The 17109-nt window shown below is 50.4% G+C and overlaps 2 protein-coding genes across 3 annotated transcripts in view; both read right to left on the bottom strand.

The window, feature by feature from the left end:
- Nucleotides 1–1515: 1515 nt before the first annotated feature.
- LOC110311037 (apolipoprotein L2-like) lies at nt 1516–10503 on the bottom strand. 2 transcript variants are annotated; one of them, XM_029470065.2, is made up of 4 exons: nt 10409–10503; nt 6733–6793; nt 6305–6431; nt 1516–2780 (listed from the first exon to the last, which is right to left on the bottom strand). In XM_029470065.2, the coding sequence occupies exons 2-4, from the start codon at nt 6761–6763 to the stop codon at nt 1904–1906; spliced, it is 1035 nt and encodes a 344-aa protein (XP_029325925.1). In that variant the 5' UTR covers nt 6764–6793; nt 10409–10503; the 3' UTR covers nt 1516–1903. The 2 variants fall into 2 exon arrangements, with proteins under 2 accessions (XP_029325925.1, XP_085687684.1); XM_085831558.1 differs by lacking the exon at nt 10409–10503 and having other exon boundaries at nt 6305–6428; nt 6730–6785.
- Nucleotides 10504–14184: 3681 nt separating this feature from the next.
- Myh9 (myosin heavy chain 9) overlaps nt 14185–17109 on the bottom strand; it is an 80132-nt gene continuing 77207 nt past the window's right edge. The window contains exons 39-41 of the mRNA XM_021182804.3: nt 16793–16901; nt 16523–16695; nt 14185–15578 (exon numbers count right to left, since the gene is read on the bottom strand). Of these exons, the coding sequence (XP_021038463.1) occupies nt 15461–15578; nt 16523–16695; nt 16793–16901 (400 nt within the window). The 3' untranslated portion in view covers nt 14185–15460. The remainder of the gene's footprint in view (nt 15579–16522; nt 16696–16792; nt 16902–17109) is intronic.

The raw sequence follows: 17109 nt of genomic DNA, 5'->3' as shown, positions 1-17109 counted from the left end.
ATCACAACTCAGAGATCTGCCTGCCTCTGCCTACCAAGTGCTGGGGTTACAGATATTGTGCTTCCATGCCCAACCCTAAGAAACGCTATACTCAATGGAAGAACATGGCTTTGTGGCCACCAGGACTCTGCCCTCCCCAGCAGCCTGGTGTTTCCAAGATGCTTCAGAACCAGGGGGCAGGGAGAGAGGCCGTGCTTATCCACATATGATCCATGCCCCACCAAGGCTGGCTCCTTGCCATTTAATGACTCTCAACCCTGGAAGGGACCGCATGGGACTCTACTGAAATGGCCAGGAGAGGATTCAGCATGGGTAAGCTGGAACAAGCCGGCTTGAGGACAGAGTGCTGCCTTGTGGGACAAGCTGTGCAGGGATCCCTGCAGCCACCATGACAGGAAGAGTAACAATCTATAAGAGGCAAGAAAGGTAATTTGATTCAATACAACTAAGTAGCCAGTGTTGGTTCAAACTGTAGGAGTCTAGCCCCAAGTAGTTTATTTTAGACATATTGAAGCACGCTGCAAGCTGGTGAACACTTTCGTGGTGATAATTAACTCAATCCTATGTGCACAATAAAGCTTAAGACATGACTACATCAAACTCTTTCTGTATATGTGACATCTTTCATAACCATGGGTTCTATAGATAGACAAGTTCACAGTAAGGATCTAGAGGGAAGATCCGGTGTGGTCTTGGACACAAAATAGCACAAAGGTCACCAAACTATTAACCGTGTCTGCTCCCAGTCTTCTGGGCAGATAACAGGCTATACGTCCCTTCCTTTAAAGGATCAACCCTGTTGCTAACCTTCCTGGGTCCCCTGGTGCTTATCTGTGAGCAGAAGAACCTCTGTGACTCCTACAAGGCTGTGATCTGCCCTTGGACTGAGCACACTGCCTCATGGGAAGGGGCTGTGGATCTAGCAGTTAGGTGGTTAGGAGAAGGGCGGATGCTCTCCTATCTCACATCCTGAAACATGCTCTAACGTTTTGTTTTCCTTACCTATGACTTTGGGACCTTCACTCTGGGATGCCCCCCTAGATCTCCCCCAACTCATGAAGAAGCTGTGTCTCTGAGAAGGTATGTCTCTTGACCACAGGCTGGCCGCCCTCAATACACCACAAAGTCTCTTGACCTGTCAGTCCAATCTGGGTCACTCCCCATCCCTAAATCAATCTCCACCCCAGCACACCCTAGAGAGTGTCAATGGAATTTCACTGGTCCTCAAAGGCACCCTGGCCCCTTGACAACTGTCGTGCCCACTCTGCTGTCACCTCCACCCGTCACCACCACCATGGTCATCCTAGGAAGTCACACTGGCTCTTCCACATCCAGAATTCTTCCTCTGGCTTTCTCCCATTTCCAGCGTGTCAGATTCCCTGCGTTCTCCTTGCTTGCTCTGACACAGCTCTCTTTATTCAAGCCTCCAAAGCTCTTTACTCCAAAACTGACTGTTCCCTCCCACCCCCGCACTCTCTAGTCCCCTCTGGTCCCTTGTTTCAGGCTCCCATTCTTTTTCCTTCACTCCCTTAGCTACCGGCACTGATCTTACAATGCTCAGCTAGAGAAAATGCCGAACTCTGGTGGCTAAGCAATTAAGAGTACTGGCTGTCCTGCTGAGGATATGAGTTCAATTCCCAGTATCTACATCAAGCAATTCACAACCTCCTGTAACTCCAACTCTGGGAAACCTGATGCCCTCTTCTGGCCTCGGAGGGTACCTACACCCACATTCTCAGATACACACATATACATATAAACAAAACCACAACAAAGTGTTTTGAAAAGAACAAATGTCTAAGTCCTGAACTGCATGGGTCTGATTCCCTCTCACAAAAATGCTTCAGTCTCTAGACCCAGAACACCTCCCCATCTTCTGTACTGCTTTGGGGGAGGAAGCATGTTACCGCCTTGAGCCTGCCTGCAAACCGTCATACATCTGGATGAGCGCCTCCAGTTTCTCCTCCAGCTCCTGAGCCTGCTGCCTCAACTCCTCGGCAGACTTTGCTTTTGTGCCCTTGTGCAAATTCTTGGACTGTTTCACAAGGCTGATCACATCCCCAACGAGGGACACACCTGCAGTGGCTATACCCATGATCCGGGCTCTTCTGCTCATTGCCAGGGCAGTGCCTTTAAAGGCTTTCTTCACATGCTTACCACTTTGGGCAGGGGTGCTCCCCATGGCCATGAGACGCTTGGCACTAGCTGCTAAGGCAGGGTTGGCTTTGGTGAGCTTGATGGCATAGATGCTCTGCTCAATGCACCGTAGGACACGGCAGCAATTCTCAGATAAGGACAAGACCTGGGGTCCTGAATGAACCACAGTGTCTGCAACCATCTTCACTTTGGCCATACCGGTTGACACCAGGTGGCTGGCTTCCGTTTTGGCTAATGACTTACTTGTGTAGTCCACGATCCCAGAGGAGACACTAGTCACAGCCGCTGCTGCTCCCAGGCCCATCCCTGTTGCCAAGAGTACCAGACTGATCCCAGCTGTCACGGGTACCAGAGTGAGGCCAAGGAGGGTCAGGATGCCAGACACAGTGCTGGTGGAGCCGGCCACCACCTTGGAGATGGTGCAGTCCCTGTGCACCTTGTCAACCTTGTCTGCCAGGGTGCGGAGCTTCCCAATGTGTCCCTCCAGCTCCAGTTTCACCTGGGGAAACGCATCCATAAACCTCTCCATGTCCTGCAGGTCACGTTGGAGCCTTTCCTGGTCTTCCACGGCCAGGTTTGCTGTGAGCGCATGGAGGGCGTCACGTAACGTGTCTGCATCAGCTCTGTAACGGGCATCAAGTGATTAAGAGAAATAGTTTAGCTAGGGATTTAGGTCAGTGGTAGAGAGTTTGCCTAATACACATGGGGCTCTAGATTCCATCCTCGGCACCAAAAAAAAAATAAAAATAAAAATGAACATAAACAGTTTGTTATAGGTTCCATAACATGTAGTCTGCCCAGGGGACAGCATGCTCACTGTGACTCGGGAGGGATTTCACAGACACACAGGACCTTTCTTCTGATGGTGAACGCTTAGTAATTGTAAATGGTCCTTAGTCAATAGAGGATACTGAGTAAAAGTTGTGTTAAGTTGCTCTTCATGGAGCTGGAGAGTTGGCTCCACATTTAAGAGTGTTTGGTGCACAGTCTACAGAACTGGAATTTGGTTGGACCTCAGCACTCATGGTGAGAGGCTCAGGAGCACCTATCACTCCAACTTCAGGGAATCTGGCACCCTCTTGTGGCCTCTGTAGGTCTGTACATGTGCCTATTCACACACAGTCTTGTCTGTCACAGACAGAGGTCTTTGCATGTGCCTATTCACAGACAGACAGACAGAGGTCTATGCATGTGCATATTCACAGACAGACAGACAGATAGATAATTAAAAAGTTAATAAATTGCCAAGCATGATGGGGCACTCCTTTAATCCCAGCATTTAGGAGGCAGAGGCAGGCAGATATCTGCGAGTTCAAAGTCAGCTTGATCTACAGATTGAATTCCAGGATAGCCAGAGCTATGTGAAAAGACTCTGTCTCAATAAATACATAATATAATAAATCTTGTTTGTTTTGTTTGCTTAAGATGCTATTGCTCTGGCAGTTAGAGAGATGGCTCAGCAGCTAAGAGCACTGTCTGCTCTTCCAGAGGACCCAGGTTTGATTCCCAGCACTCACATGGCAGCTCACAATTGTCTGTAACTACAGTTCTAGGGACTCCAATGCCCTCTTCTGGTCTCTGTGGGCACTAGGTCCGCACATATACGCACAGTCAAAGACATATAAAATAGAAATAAATAATTCTTTTTTAAAAACCATTTAAAAGATATTCTTTGGGGGTGGAGATCAGCACAGTAAGTAAAGTGCTTGCCTAGCATGCATGAGGCCCTGGGGTCTAGCACTGCATAGAACCAGGCCTACTGATGCACATCGATAATTCTAGCCCTTGGTAGGTAGAGGCAGGAGGATCAGAAGTTCAAGATGGTCTTTGGTTATGTCTGAGTTCAAGGCTAATGTCAGACCTTGTTAGAAAAAAATAAAATAAAATAAAATAAAATGCCCTGAGCGCCAAGCATTGGATAAAGTAGAGATGGCTTCTGACTCAAGGGTAACACTATGACCATTGCTACATTTATCAGGGGCGGGGATGAATTAGGGGTGGGGTGGGGTGGGGGAACAACTCTGCTAATGAACACAGGGAGCAGGACTGGTGTATAAGTCACCCTTAATTCATGGAACGTTTGCAAGTGTGTCATGAAGTGCCTTCCTTTTGCCCTCCACTGCTGAGATACAATCAGTAGGCCCGGTCATGACCTGCCTACCAGGACTATCTGCATCTGGCAGGGGACTTTGGCTGGAAGTTCATTTGAACTGAGCCACCGTGAGTGAGTGAGTGAGTGAGTGAGTGAGTGAGTGAGTGAGTGAGTAAGTGAATGAGTGAGTGAGTGAATGAGTGAATGAGTGAGTGAGTGAATGATTGAGTGAGTGAATGAGTGAGTGAATGAGTGAGTAAATGAGTGAGTGAGTGAGTGAATGAGTGAGTGAGTAAATGAGTGAGTGAGTGAATGAGTGAATGAGTGAGTGAATGAGTGAGTGAGTGAGTGAGTGAACTAGTGAGTGAATGAGTGAGTGAACGAGTGAGTGAATGAGTGAGTGAACGAGTGAGTGAATGAGTGAGTGAACGAGTGAGTGAATGAGTGAGTGAGTGAATGAGTGAGTGAGTGAACAAGTGAGTGAATGAGTGAGTGAATGGGTGAGTGAATGAGTGAGTGAATGAATGAGTGAGTGAGTGAATGAGTGAATGAGTGAATGAGTGAGTGAGTGAATGAGTGAATGAGTGAGTGAGCAAGTGAGTGAGTGAATGAGTGAGTGAGTGAATGAGTGAGTGAGTGAATGAGTGAGTGAGTGAGTGAGTGAATGAGTGAGTGAATGAGTAAGTGAGTGAGTGAGTGAATGAGTGAGTGAGTGAATGAGTGAGTGAATGAGTGAGTGAGTGAGTGAGTGAATGAGTGAGTGAGTGAATGAGTGAGTGAGTGAGTGAGTGAGTGAATGAGTGAGTGAATGAGTAAGTGAGTGAGTGAGTGAATGAGTGAGTGAGTGAATGAGTGAGTGAATGAGTGAGTGAATGAGTGAGTGAGTGAGTGAATGAGTGAGTAAGTGAATGAGTGAGTGAATGAGTGAGTGAGTGAATGAGTGAGTAAGTGAATGAGTGAGTGAGTGAGTGAGTGAGTGAGTGAATGAGTGAATGAGTGAGTGAGTGAGTGAATGAGTGAGTGAGTAAGTGAATGAGTGAGTGAATGAGTGAGTGAGTAAGTGAATGAGTGAGTGAGTGAGTGAATGAGTGAGTGAATGAGTGAGTGAGTGAATGAGTGAGTGAGTGAATGAGTGAGTGAGTGAATGAGTGAGTGAATGAGTGAGTGAGTGAGTGAATGAGTGAGTGAGTGAGTGAATGAGTGAGTGAGTGAGTGAATGAGTGAGTGAGTGAATGAGTGAATGAGTGAATGAGTGAGTGAGTGAGTGAATGAGTGAGTGAGTCTTCTAAATGTGAATGGCTCCAGCAGAGGAGGTCTTTTGAGCAGCGTCGGGAAGCCACAGCAGAAAGCTCCACAGTTGACCTCCAGGGACAGGTCCCACACATACACAAGGACATTAAAAAAGAACATAGAGGACCAGCGTTCAATTCCCAGCACCCACATGGCCGCTCACAACTGTCTGGACTACAGTTCCAGGGGATCTGATGCCCTCACACAGATATGCATGCAGGAAACATACAAATAAACTTACATAAAAACAGATAAACATATTTTTTTTTAAAATTAAAATGTGCATAGATGGTTAAGGTGTGTGCTAGGTGTCAAAAAGAAAACTACAGTCTATTTCATGTTGAGATGTGGGTCTCATCCCCACAATGTATCATAGTTGAAAATATCCTAAAATCAGGAAAACCTAAGATCCAACTTCTGTCCTCAGGCGTCTCCTATACTAAAGAGCGCTCAGTCTTTACCATTTGGTGTCACTTCTGACCTGCAGGGGAGTAAGAAACCCCAGGTCAGCCTTAAGGACAGTGTGTGGCCCAGCCTTCCGATGGCTCTCAGCTTCACTGAGAGACGCCAGCACACTCACAAAGCACAGTTCCGGGTGTATCCATGGAGATGCTTTGGAGAACACCACCCGTGTGAACAAGGGCACTGGGTGAGGAAGACACGGGGGGGGGGGGGGAGGAGGGGGAGGAGGAACGAGGGTGCACCATCCGCAGGAAGGGGAAGAGAAACCAGGAAAGGGGGAGGAAGTCCTTAACCGTAGGTGACCTGGACAGCTCAGCCTCTGCCACAAAGGCCTCCCAGGCTCCATCTTCGGTCAGCAGCAGCCTCAGGTCTTCCCTGCCCGATGTGTGCTGCAGGTACTCAGCGGCTTCCTCAATGAAGGTTCTGTCTCCTGGATGGAAAGGAGAGTAAAGCAGGAGGATGGACTGGAAGAGCTTGAGTAACACCAAGCTAGAGTCGGCTTCCCAGGATGCCCTGGTCCCACCTAAGGAGGCGGGATAGGGAGGAGGTGAGTCCCGGCTGCACTCCCCTAGGATAGAGCCAGGAATAGACACCCACCCCTGGAGAGCTGGTGTTGAGAGAATACCTATAGTCTCCCTTGAGTCTCCCCTTCTCTGTCCTCAATTTCTCTGCACTCAGCATGGAAATCTGGGCCACAAGCAAGAAGACGCCAGGGGAATCTAAGTAACTACCTGGGGCATCCTCGCAGTCTGAAGGGTCCATGGTGTCAAATGTGGGGGTCTCTGGTCCAAGCTGCAAGAAGAAGACAAACTGTGCAACAAAGGGGGAATCGCTACAGAGAAGGCAAACACCTAAGGGCTGTAGTCCACTGTTTCCTCCACAGTCTCTGCCACAGACCAGACGCTATCCAGAGTGTTTCTCTTCCCGGGGCTCTGCAGAAACCTGCTAGCATCTGGTTCTAACTGTCCACCCCAAATCTCCCACTCCAGCCAAGGTAAAGGTGCCCTGTCCCACGGGGATCAGCTGATGGTGCACTTGTGGGAAATAATTGACTTTGTATACAGAAGGCAAGAAGAGGAGGGATGTTCTGGCAGCCCTCTGAGGGTAGGAACACGTGGGAATTAAGGGTGAGAACTGGTGGTGACTGTCTGGGACACGCAGGGCTCCTTAGGCATCCACCTCATTAGGTGACCACACACAGGCCATGAAATGAGGAACACGGTGACCCCATCTCAATGTAGAGGGAAGACCATGAGGCTAGCTAGCATCCCCAGTCTTCATACCAGCACGTGAACGCTAGCTAATCTGAGCCATGCCCCTCCCCCCCACCTTGACTAAGCCTGGGTCCCTTAAACTCTAGCAGGCTATCCTCCTGTCCGTGTACAGTGGGCTGCAAACAGCTTTCCATCCACAGCATTGTCTGTGCCCTTCAGGGTAGAAGTTCACCACTGCCCAGGGCTCGCACTCTCTCTCTCTCTCTCTCTCTCTCTCTCTCTCTCTCTCTCTCTCTCTCTCTCTCTCTCTCTCTCTCTCTCTCTCCTTGCTTCTGCAGGGTCCTGAATCTAACCAGGGCTTAGAATCCTGCCAACTTCCTGCCTCTGTTTCAGTACTTGCTCTGGGTTGCCCATCTGCCATCCCTAACCATGGAACCTCATGTCACAGCCAATCCTTTATGTAGACAGTAGCGCAAAGGACATTCTCCTTTAATAGAACTTTGTCTGCATTTCAGATTACCTCCTCAAGATCTGTCTAGAGGTCTGGCAAAATGGTACGGTAGGTAAGGGTGCTTGTGGCTAAGGCTGATGGGCAGAGTTCAAGCCCAGACCCTCATAATGGAAGATGGAGCTCACTCCTGCAAGTTGCCCTCTGTCTTCACACACACACACACACACACACACACACACACACACACACACATTTGAAAAATAAGTCTAGGCTGCTGTGGTGGCGCATGTCTTTAATCCCAGTGCTCTGGAAGCAGAGACAAGTGGATCTCTGTAAATTTAAAGCCAGCCTGGTCAACAGAAGAAATTCCTGGCCAGCCAGGGCTACACAGTGAGACTCTGTTTCTAAAAATAAAAGCAAAACGAATAAAAGAAAAAGAAAAAAGAAAAATACAAAAAAAAAAAAAACCCTTAAAATAACTAACTTACTTCATAGGCAGAAAGCTAAAAGTAGTTCTGTCCCACTGGGATGGTGTGTGTGAGGGCGCAGTAAGAATTGTTTCTGATGGTATTTTCCAGGCACACAAAGGCCTGGCAGAAACAGCAAGAGGCCTGCAAATGTCCCCCAGTTCACCAGATGAGATGAAGTGGCCTTTACAAGTGTGTCTGTCCCTTTTCTGTCTTCACTGTCATTTTTGATACTGCCCAGCTCTGCATGCACACGAGGTACACTGAGACAAGTTTGGTCCAGCAACCCATTATAGGGTTAACTACCACAGGGTTAATTTAACCAAGACTTGCCTGGCTCCCCTCACCTCTATGGGGCTCTGTCAAGGCACCTACCACCTGCAAAAGCAACAAAGGGGAGCATGTCTCAATATCTTCTCAGATGGTTCATTAATATTCTTTCCTTTCATAAGCAGATACAATCTTCTCCATTTTGTTATTCTTGTCTTACTTGTGACTACTCACTCCCCACCCCTAGGCAGAGACGTTCATAGGCAAGGAAAAGTCCCCAGTCTCCATTCTTTGGCCTCTCAGAAAAGCCTTGCACTGACCTGGTTCTGTGCTGCAGCTGGGTGCTGATGTGGACATGGTAGACCTCTTGATGGGGGCTGTGACTCAATTTACAGAAAGGCTGTTCTGCGAAGGACTGCCCTGCCCTGCCCTGCCCTGCCCTGCCCTGCCCTGCCCTGCCCTGCCCTGCCCTGCCCTGCCCTGCCCTGCCCTGCCCTGCCCTGCCCTGCTCCTGGCTGGCTGTGAAGCCCTGATAGGAGCCCTCTTCTTCCCAGATGGAACCTGAGCAGAGTTGAGCAAAGCAACCCTCCAACCCCATCCCTTCTGATGGCTTCAGGGCATCCTCAGAGGAGGGAGGGAGGGAGGGAGGGAGGGAGGGAGGGAGGGAGGGAGGGAGGGAGGGAGGGAGGGAGGGAGGGAGGGAGGGAGGGAAGACAGCTTGCTCCTTCTAAGGGGTCCTTGATGATCTCTCAGGGTCAAGTTGAATCCCCTTTAGTCAGCACTCCAGGCCTCAAGCCCACTGCAGTCTCCCCCTCCCAACCATCCCCTGCTTCTATCACACATACACCTCCAAGTCTATCCTGCCTCAGTGACCATGACACCTCTGTGTCTTTGCTGTGGCTGACCCTGTAGTGAGACTTTCCCACTCCACGGTGGGACACTCCTGTTCTTCCTGCCCCTTCGTCTTCCCACAGTGGCTGTGGCACCTGGCTCCCACTGTAGAGACTCTAACCCCACCCCACAGGTGGGCAGTGGCCTCGGGGGGTCAACAGCACAGGTGATGTGTCCATCAGTTGAAAACACAGGTTCCTGGTCGGCAGAGTGGAGACCCATGCTGGCCCATTCACTCTGAGACTGAAGCACTAAGTGGGACCTTAAAAGGCCACATTGGTGGCACAAACCTAGAATCTCAGCACTCAGGAAGCTCAGATGAAAAGATGATAGGTTTAGAGCCAGACCAGGCTATATGGGGAGACTGGGATTTCTACGGAATTAGCCTGTGCGTTTCTGCACACTCAGAGTCTCTCACACATCCAATGGTCTACTCGGTGATCTTAGGATTGCAGAGCTGGTATTGCTCTGGGGATGATGTTTGGCAAGGCGCCCCTCTTAATCCCCACACTTGTGTCCTTGCCTATCCAGACACCCAGGACAGCTCCTGCTTTCTGCCTCCATCCCTCACATACTGATATCAGGAGTCAGGGGAGATGTGAGCCTGTGATCCAGCTGACTAGTCTGCCCTTGGCAAACCACCCCACTACTGGGCCCTCAGTTCGCCCCCCACCCCCCACCCAATAGGCCCTGAAACAGAAGTGATGCCCAAAAGGACAATTGGATGAGAGCTTTTGGGCTATCCACATCTTTAGGAGCCAGATTTAGTCCCTGTCAGACAACCAGGGAGGCAGAGCCAAGATTCAAACTAAGATTAAGCATTCTGACATGTGCACTCATAATCTCCCTTTTTGCTTCTGGTTATTTTGGGATCATTTTTTTTTTTTCTATAATTTCCCTTCCATCAAGTTTTCACACACACACACACACACCTTACCAGGATTGATATTAATATTAATGCAACAGCCAAACAAAAGTACTTCAAGGTGCAGAACCAGGTAAATTCCCCTATGAGCCAGAGAGCAGTAATGGGGACCTTCTAATCAGAGCATGGAATAGACCAGAACATGGTCTCTCCAACAGTCTTGGATGGAACCCCCTGGATAGGACTCACTTGGCAGGTTAGGGCATAGAGATCTTGAACCCTAGAAACTCCTCAGCATCTGAAGATCTGCTGCTCAACAGCTCAGCTTGACTGGTGGCACCCGAAGCAAGTGTCCCAGGATGTCCTGATTGACATCTCAGCCACGGGGATCGCAAAGGAAACAACCCTGAAACTGGGGAGCAAGTCAGGCAGGATGCAGCACCATCTAGTGGATGGTGGAGGGATCAGCAGCCAAAGCATCGGGCCACCATGATCACTCCCATCCCAGCACACACTGGTGCAGACAAGCTACATTTTAAATGCTTGTCTGGATGCTACACTGGCTGTCCCAAGACAGGCACCCACCTCTCTGAGAATGCAGAAGGGGACAGGGACCTGCCAACTGAGCACTGGGCACAGGGCTTCTAATGTACTTAAATGGTCACCCCAGACTAACCTGTCAGGACTGCAAAACACAGGGAAAAACAAACAAACAAACAAACCACATCTCTCATTGATAGCGCTGCATGATGGCCTGGGAGTGAGAAGGGCGGCCACTGCTCACAGCCACCGCAGCCTGGCCACCAGCCTCATTCAAAGAACTGTCCTGTCTTTGCTCAGAAGGGATGTCATGTCTCCAAACGTGTCAGCTTCGGGATTTAGAATGAATGTAAAAATGACAGGATCTAAATCACAATTATTGGACTTTTGTGATGACACGCAAATAGCACTGCCCTCGGTTTGATGCACATATAATGGCCAAGAACATCAGACACACAGGCTGAGTGAACACAGCAGCTCTGAGATTCTGATTTCAGACAGGTGAGTTAGCAACCCAAGAGGCTGGAGTTGCCTCCAGACTGTCGAGCGCTCAGGATGAGAATTGAGAATGGTGTTGGTGAGCTCTAACCGGAGAGAGGATCCAGGCTCAAGTTCGGCAGACTCTCAAATAGGAGGGAAGAGGGGCTAGGGAGCCACCCCACTAGACAGCTCTGCAGCATGTGCCCAGGGCGTCAACACACTCCTCAGTCACTGAAGAAGGCTGGCTGATGTCACTGTCATGGCACAACATGGCCTTGAAATTCATAGCACCTAGCTGCTATAACCGGAATGGAGGCCGCAGTACGGTGTTGGCAGAGCCCGTAAACCAAGAATCTGGGATTAATTGTGTGGGCCTTAAATCCAATGCCAAGTGTCAAACAGCCTTCTGCCTGCATGTATGCCTGCAGGCCAGAAGAGGGCACCAAATCCCATTACAGATGATTGTGAGCCACCATGTGGTTGCTGGGAATTGAACTCAGGACCTCTGGAAGAGCAGTCAGTTCTCTTAACCTCTGAGCCATCTCTCCAGCCCATAAAACATCTTTTTTATGCTTAAAAATATTTTAAAGATGGGGGAAGCAGGCCACATGAAGACAAAGCAGATACTGGGGTGGTGCTGGTCCAAGCCATGGGATACATGGACCCACCAGATTCTCCCGGAGAAAACACCTCAGCTTTGAACTTGAGAGTAGCTCTCTGTGGTAGGCTATCTGGCATGTGGTAAGCTACAGTAACCCTAGGAAAGGCAGAACCAATAGAGACTGGTCTAGGCTTGCCACTCATTTTACTCGGGAGAGGAATGAAGCGTCCATGAGGTTAGAGCAAAGATTGCCATCTCCGTCCTCCTGACTGAACACCCCTGCAGGTCCCGCACCCACTCTGGGAGCCGGGCATGCACCTGAATCCCCTGGAGGACTGGTGGCATCCTGTGTCCAGACTCTCTGAGGCAGCAGGTCTGCAGTGGTTATAAGACTGGACTCTCAGAGGGCCAGAGCAATGGATCAGAGTGGCATGGGCTGCTCTTGCAAGACTCCGGATCGATTCTCAGTACCCATGTGGTGGCTCATAGCTGCCTTTTAACTCCAGTTTCAGGGAATCTGATGCCCTCTTCTGAGCTCCACAGAGACATGCAGGCAAAAGATTCATTGCTACATCTACTCCAGCAGTGACTCGCATTACAGGTTTGGAAACCTGGAAGCAGTCCTGAGGCAGAGTTTCAAGGAAACTCAGCCTCCTGGAATCTTGGCATTCCCATAGCTAGGATGCCACAGATTTGTCCCTGCAATATTGTGGAGGGTCTTGCATGCTTTCTTACAGTATTTTACTGGATAAGAGTTAGAAATCTCAGGGCAAGCTTTGCAAAGTATACCTAGAATCTTCATTACAGTCAGGTATGGCAGAATATATTGCATATTGGAAGCAAGTTGGTGAATTCTTCTGACAAACGGAGATTCCCTACAGATACTTAAAAGAACAGCCAAGTTACTCTCATATGCAAGAATTTACCAAGGCCTAGGAAATAGGGGGGTTGTGGTATTGCATTATTCATGAGGTCTGCTAGAGCAGAACCCCCTGGTGCTAGCTTTCACAAGGCTCAGAGGAGTAGCACAAACTGTGACTAGGGTATGAAATCCTTACCTGTCATTAGCTGACCCTAGGCAGGGCTGTAAACATTACCTGGTTCCTGTAAGTCCTTTTGAAGTCATTCCTCTATTTTGTGTCAGGTAACTTCAATGTACTTTGCCTGCTGTGACATCCTACCCCTTTGTTTTCTATATTATATAAGACTGGTGTTCGCTTTGTAACAATACTTTCAGATTCACTCTCCCTTGAGTCCGCTTCTGTCTGTCAATTCTTGACTCTGCCCATCTGTCTGAACCCCTGATTCCCAAGGATTGAGGGGGGGCGACTGAGCCCGGTTCGTGGCAATTCATACAATAAAAATAAAGACAATAAAAGTACCCTAACTCTGTCAGATGCTGCTGCAGCCAGGCTAGGGTTCCACACAGAACTGCTGGCCCAGCCAGGCTAGTTGATAACCCAAAATGTTCATCACAAGACTTGATGAGAAATCAACACTGCAGTCAATTACAGTTGAGGGCTGTAGACCTGATCTTCCTAAGAAGCACAGGGCAGAGATTCCAAGCCCAGTGCCGCAAATAAATACAAATAATAAAAGGCAAAAGACAGGGCTGGGGGAATGGCTTAGTGGGTAAGAGCACTGGCTGCTCTTCCAGAGGTCCTGAGTTCAATTCCCAGCAACCACATGGTGGCTTACCACCATCTGTAATGAGATCTGATGCCCTCTTCTGATGTGTCTGAAGACAGCTATAATTTTACTCATATACATAAAATAAAATAAAATAAAATAAGGAGAAAGACACAGAGGCACACTCAGGATGAGCAGGTAACAGATGAAAACAGGAAGATGAGCTGTGTAAATCTAGCAGGATGCAGGCTGCTCTGGGGGTGTGGCCATGAGAACTGACTAGTAGTCTGGCGGGAGTCTGTCTCCCAGGCTTCTGACACTGCGTTGGTTTGATGCATTCTGGATCCTCTTTCGAATGGTGTGGGGGGGGGGGGGGAGGAGTGCGTGCACACGTGTGCACGAGCTTCATCTGCCACCGCTGATGCTGAGTGTTTGCGGTGCACACTGCACGCCTCCCCAGCTTCTGCTCACCACCCACTCCTCCCCACTTTCTGCCTCTGGAACCACAGCATCTCCTCCAGAGCCTCCTTCCTCCTAGAGGAGAAAGGCGAGCCCAGCAGGTAGAAGGAGAGAATTCCTGAACTAGCCCTGGGCCCATGGCTGCCCAGCCTCTTGGCCTGCAGGGAGGGAGGAGGTCCCTGCTGCTGCCCAGGATGTCTCAGAACCCCCCTCTCAAACTGCTAACTAAGCAGAGTCAAGTGTGCTCTCCTGTGACAGCTGGCCCAGCCCTTGCCGCCCTTCTCCCGCTGTAGACAGACACCCAGACACCAAAGAGTAGGACATGGTACTCTTTATTGAACGCTCAGTGGAAACATCTGTAAACCAGCTTACTGTAGTGGTGACAGCTGCGACACATGCTAAGGCACTTGTATTATATAAAAAAAGGGGTGCGGGTCCCACTTGCTCCTTTATGACAGCGCCTGTGGGACCTGGATTCAGCTTCTCTAGCGTATGTGGCTTCATGATTTGACTGGTTTTCCTTTAAAAAAAAAAAAAAAAAAAAAGCCTTCCTGCCATAAGGGAACCTAATCACAGCATTTACAAACAGTGAGGTGCAGTGCGCAGGGAACTCAGCGACCAGTGTAGACATTGTAGGGCAGGCTACTCTCTTCTAAACACAGTTCCAGGGCAAGGCAGTGAAGACACCCAGAACTAGAGCACTTACTACAAGAAGGGAAAAATAAAACCTTTTTTCTTTCAAAAGCATCCTTGTGGAAGGCAGACTTGAAGCTAGAGAGTGGGTGGCACAGCTCAACCACCCTTGGCCCCAGTCCTAGGAGAGGCACCAGAGCGCACTGTGGGCTCCAGCCCTTGGATATTCTGGCTGCCAGGCCCTGCAAGTCCCTTAACCATTAAATATATTTGGTCCCCTAGAGTGCTGGGAGAAGCCACCGGAAGGCTGTTGGCCTTTCTAGAGTGGCCCTGATGCCCTGTCTGGTTTGCCCCGGTGCCAGGACGGTCTGCCCTTGGCAAGGGAGGGGCATTGCACTTGAGACGTTTTACAGTCGGAGGAGCAGAGGCACCAGTGCTGCCCAGAAGGGAGTGGGGGGATTCCCAGAGTGCCCCATGTTCTGCACCCAGCACAGAGGCTCCTTCTGGACCAGGAAGGGCCCAGGGAAGGGGGCCATAGGGCAGGTATGAGGTTACCGTGTGTGATTGCCAACAGCAAGGGGGGGGGGGGGAGCCGAGGTTGGGGAGGGTAACACTACTAGAGGCCTGAGCTATCAAAATCTTTATCTGAAGACAAAATAGATTCATAGAAAACTCTTGTGCCTACTCCAATGGCCGCCCTTCTTGCCCACCACCCGTGCTTTCAGGCAAGGAGGGCAAGACCCTGTGGGTCATCCGGCCTGAGCCAGCCTGGACTCTTTGGTATCAGATTCTCAAAGGGTATGGAGGACTGGAAGGGCTGCAGCAGAGGAAGCCAATGCCCTCAGGAAGGCCTTGGGAGGAGGGGGTCATGGGCAGAGCAGTCTCAAGGCAGGGGTGTGGAGGGTTGGGGGAGGGAGGCAGAGCCGTTTGTCCATCCGCCTGGGCTGCAGGAGAAGCTCCTATTCAGCTGCCTTGGCATCGGCCCCATCTGCTTTACCGTCAACCTCCTCATCTGAGCAGTCGCCAGTGCCTTTCCGAACAATTCGGCGAGTCACGACAAATGGCAGGTCCCCACGCCTGTGGGCAGAGGCAGAGGGTCAGTGGGGCCCAGCTAAAGAGAAATGGGCAGCCCAGTATGAAGACTTCAAAGTGGTCTTTGAGGGAAGGAGGCCAAGGATCAACCCTGCCAGAGGAAGTGGGCCACCAGAGCAATTGCCAGCCTTAACTGCCAGGTGCCTTTACTACAGAGCACCAGCAGAGGGGGCTGCTGGAGGCAGGTGGAGTTGCCTTCTGCACCACCTGCCTGTGCTCAGGCCTCACAAGTAGGCAGGGTGAGTGGGGAGTGGCTTAGTGGCAGAACACATACCTAACACACGTGGGACCCAGTTCTATCCCAGTACCACAAAACAGAAATAAGTGGACCCAGAAGCTGGGGAACAACTGTTCACACAGGAGTTGGGGGCATCCTCTGGATGTTAGAAAGCACAGATGAAATCTCAGGAAAGTCTGATTTTCATGCTTCAGAAAAGATCCCCTCTGACTGGAGGGAGAATGGCCACTCAGCGACACCCTAACACTAACAGAACCAAGCTTTCCTGCGTGCTGCACGTGACCCATGCCAGCACTCCCTCTTGGACATCTCCTAGGACTGCAGACTCAAAACCCCAGCATGGAAGCACCAGTCATCAGGCTTGGAGCTGACAAGATGGGCTGGGAACAAACTGCCAAGAATCGGCAGTTCATTTGAGAGCCTAGCTAAGTCCCAGAGGCATGGAGCCCAAAGGGCACCCTAGGGAGGCCACCTCTGCGTCTGTCATTGTACCCCACCATCATGTACACCGGCTCTGGAAGGAAACAACTTTATGAAATGTGTCCAGAATGGTCCCATTAGCTCCAAGTCTCAGTTTTGCTGAACCAAAAATCAATCTCTTACTAGAAAAAGCCTACAAAGCCCCCAGTTCTAGAAGTGGCCTATGGGTTCCCATTCAAACGCACGTACTGAGTAGGATAGGCTGGCTCACCTCAGTTTGTTCTTCAGGGAGCTGACCTCGCGGTTCATAGCATCAGCGGTCTCTGTGGCATCTTCCAGCTCACGCTGCAGCTTCCGGCGTGAGGCATTGGCCCGCTGGGCCTCCTCTTCAGCCTCCTCTAGCTGCCGTTTAAGCTGCTTCAGGCGGGTGGACGCCTTGTCGGCCTGCAGAAACAGGTGGCCAGGGACACTGGTGAGACACTGAGTGCAGCCCAAGGCTCTGCTGAGCACAGACAGAACCCAGGCCCTGCAGAGCACAGACCTGGTCCTTGAACTGTTCCGCGTTCCTCCGCTCATCCTCCACCTGCAGCAGCACGTCCTTCAGCTTCTTCTCCGTCCGGCGTACCTGCTTGGAGGCTGCCTGGCGCTCCCTGGGTAGGAGAGAAATGCTGACTGAAAGGGGGCACCCTCCACCAGATAGCTCAGCCAGCAAGATGGCAACCGGAGCTTCCACTTCCTGGGCCCTGGAGGCTAAGCTAAGGTGCTAGTCTTCCTGGACACTCAGTAGCTGCTGTCTCAGGCTGACACCTGGGCTGACCATGAGGTCAGTGGCGAAGCTCGTCTACGGAGAAACTGAGG

The sequence above is a fragment of the Mus caroli genome, unplaced genomic scaffold (genome assembly GCF_978045245.1).
Source record: "Mus caroli unplaced genomic scaffold, Mus_caroli_1 scaffold_16, whole genome shotgun sequence".
Lineage (NCBI taxonomy): Eukaryota > Metazoa > Chordata > Mammalia > Rodentia > Muridae > Mus > Mus caroli.
This window is presented reverse-complemented; position numbering and strand designations above follow the sequence as displayed.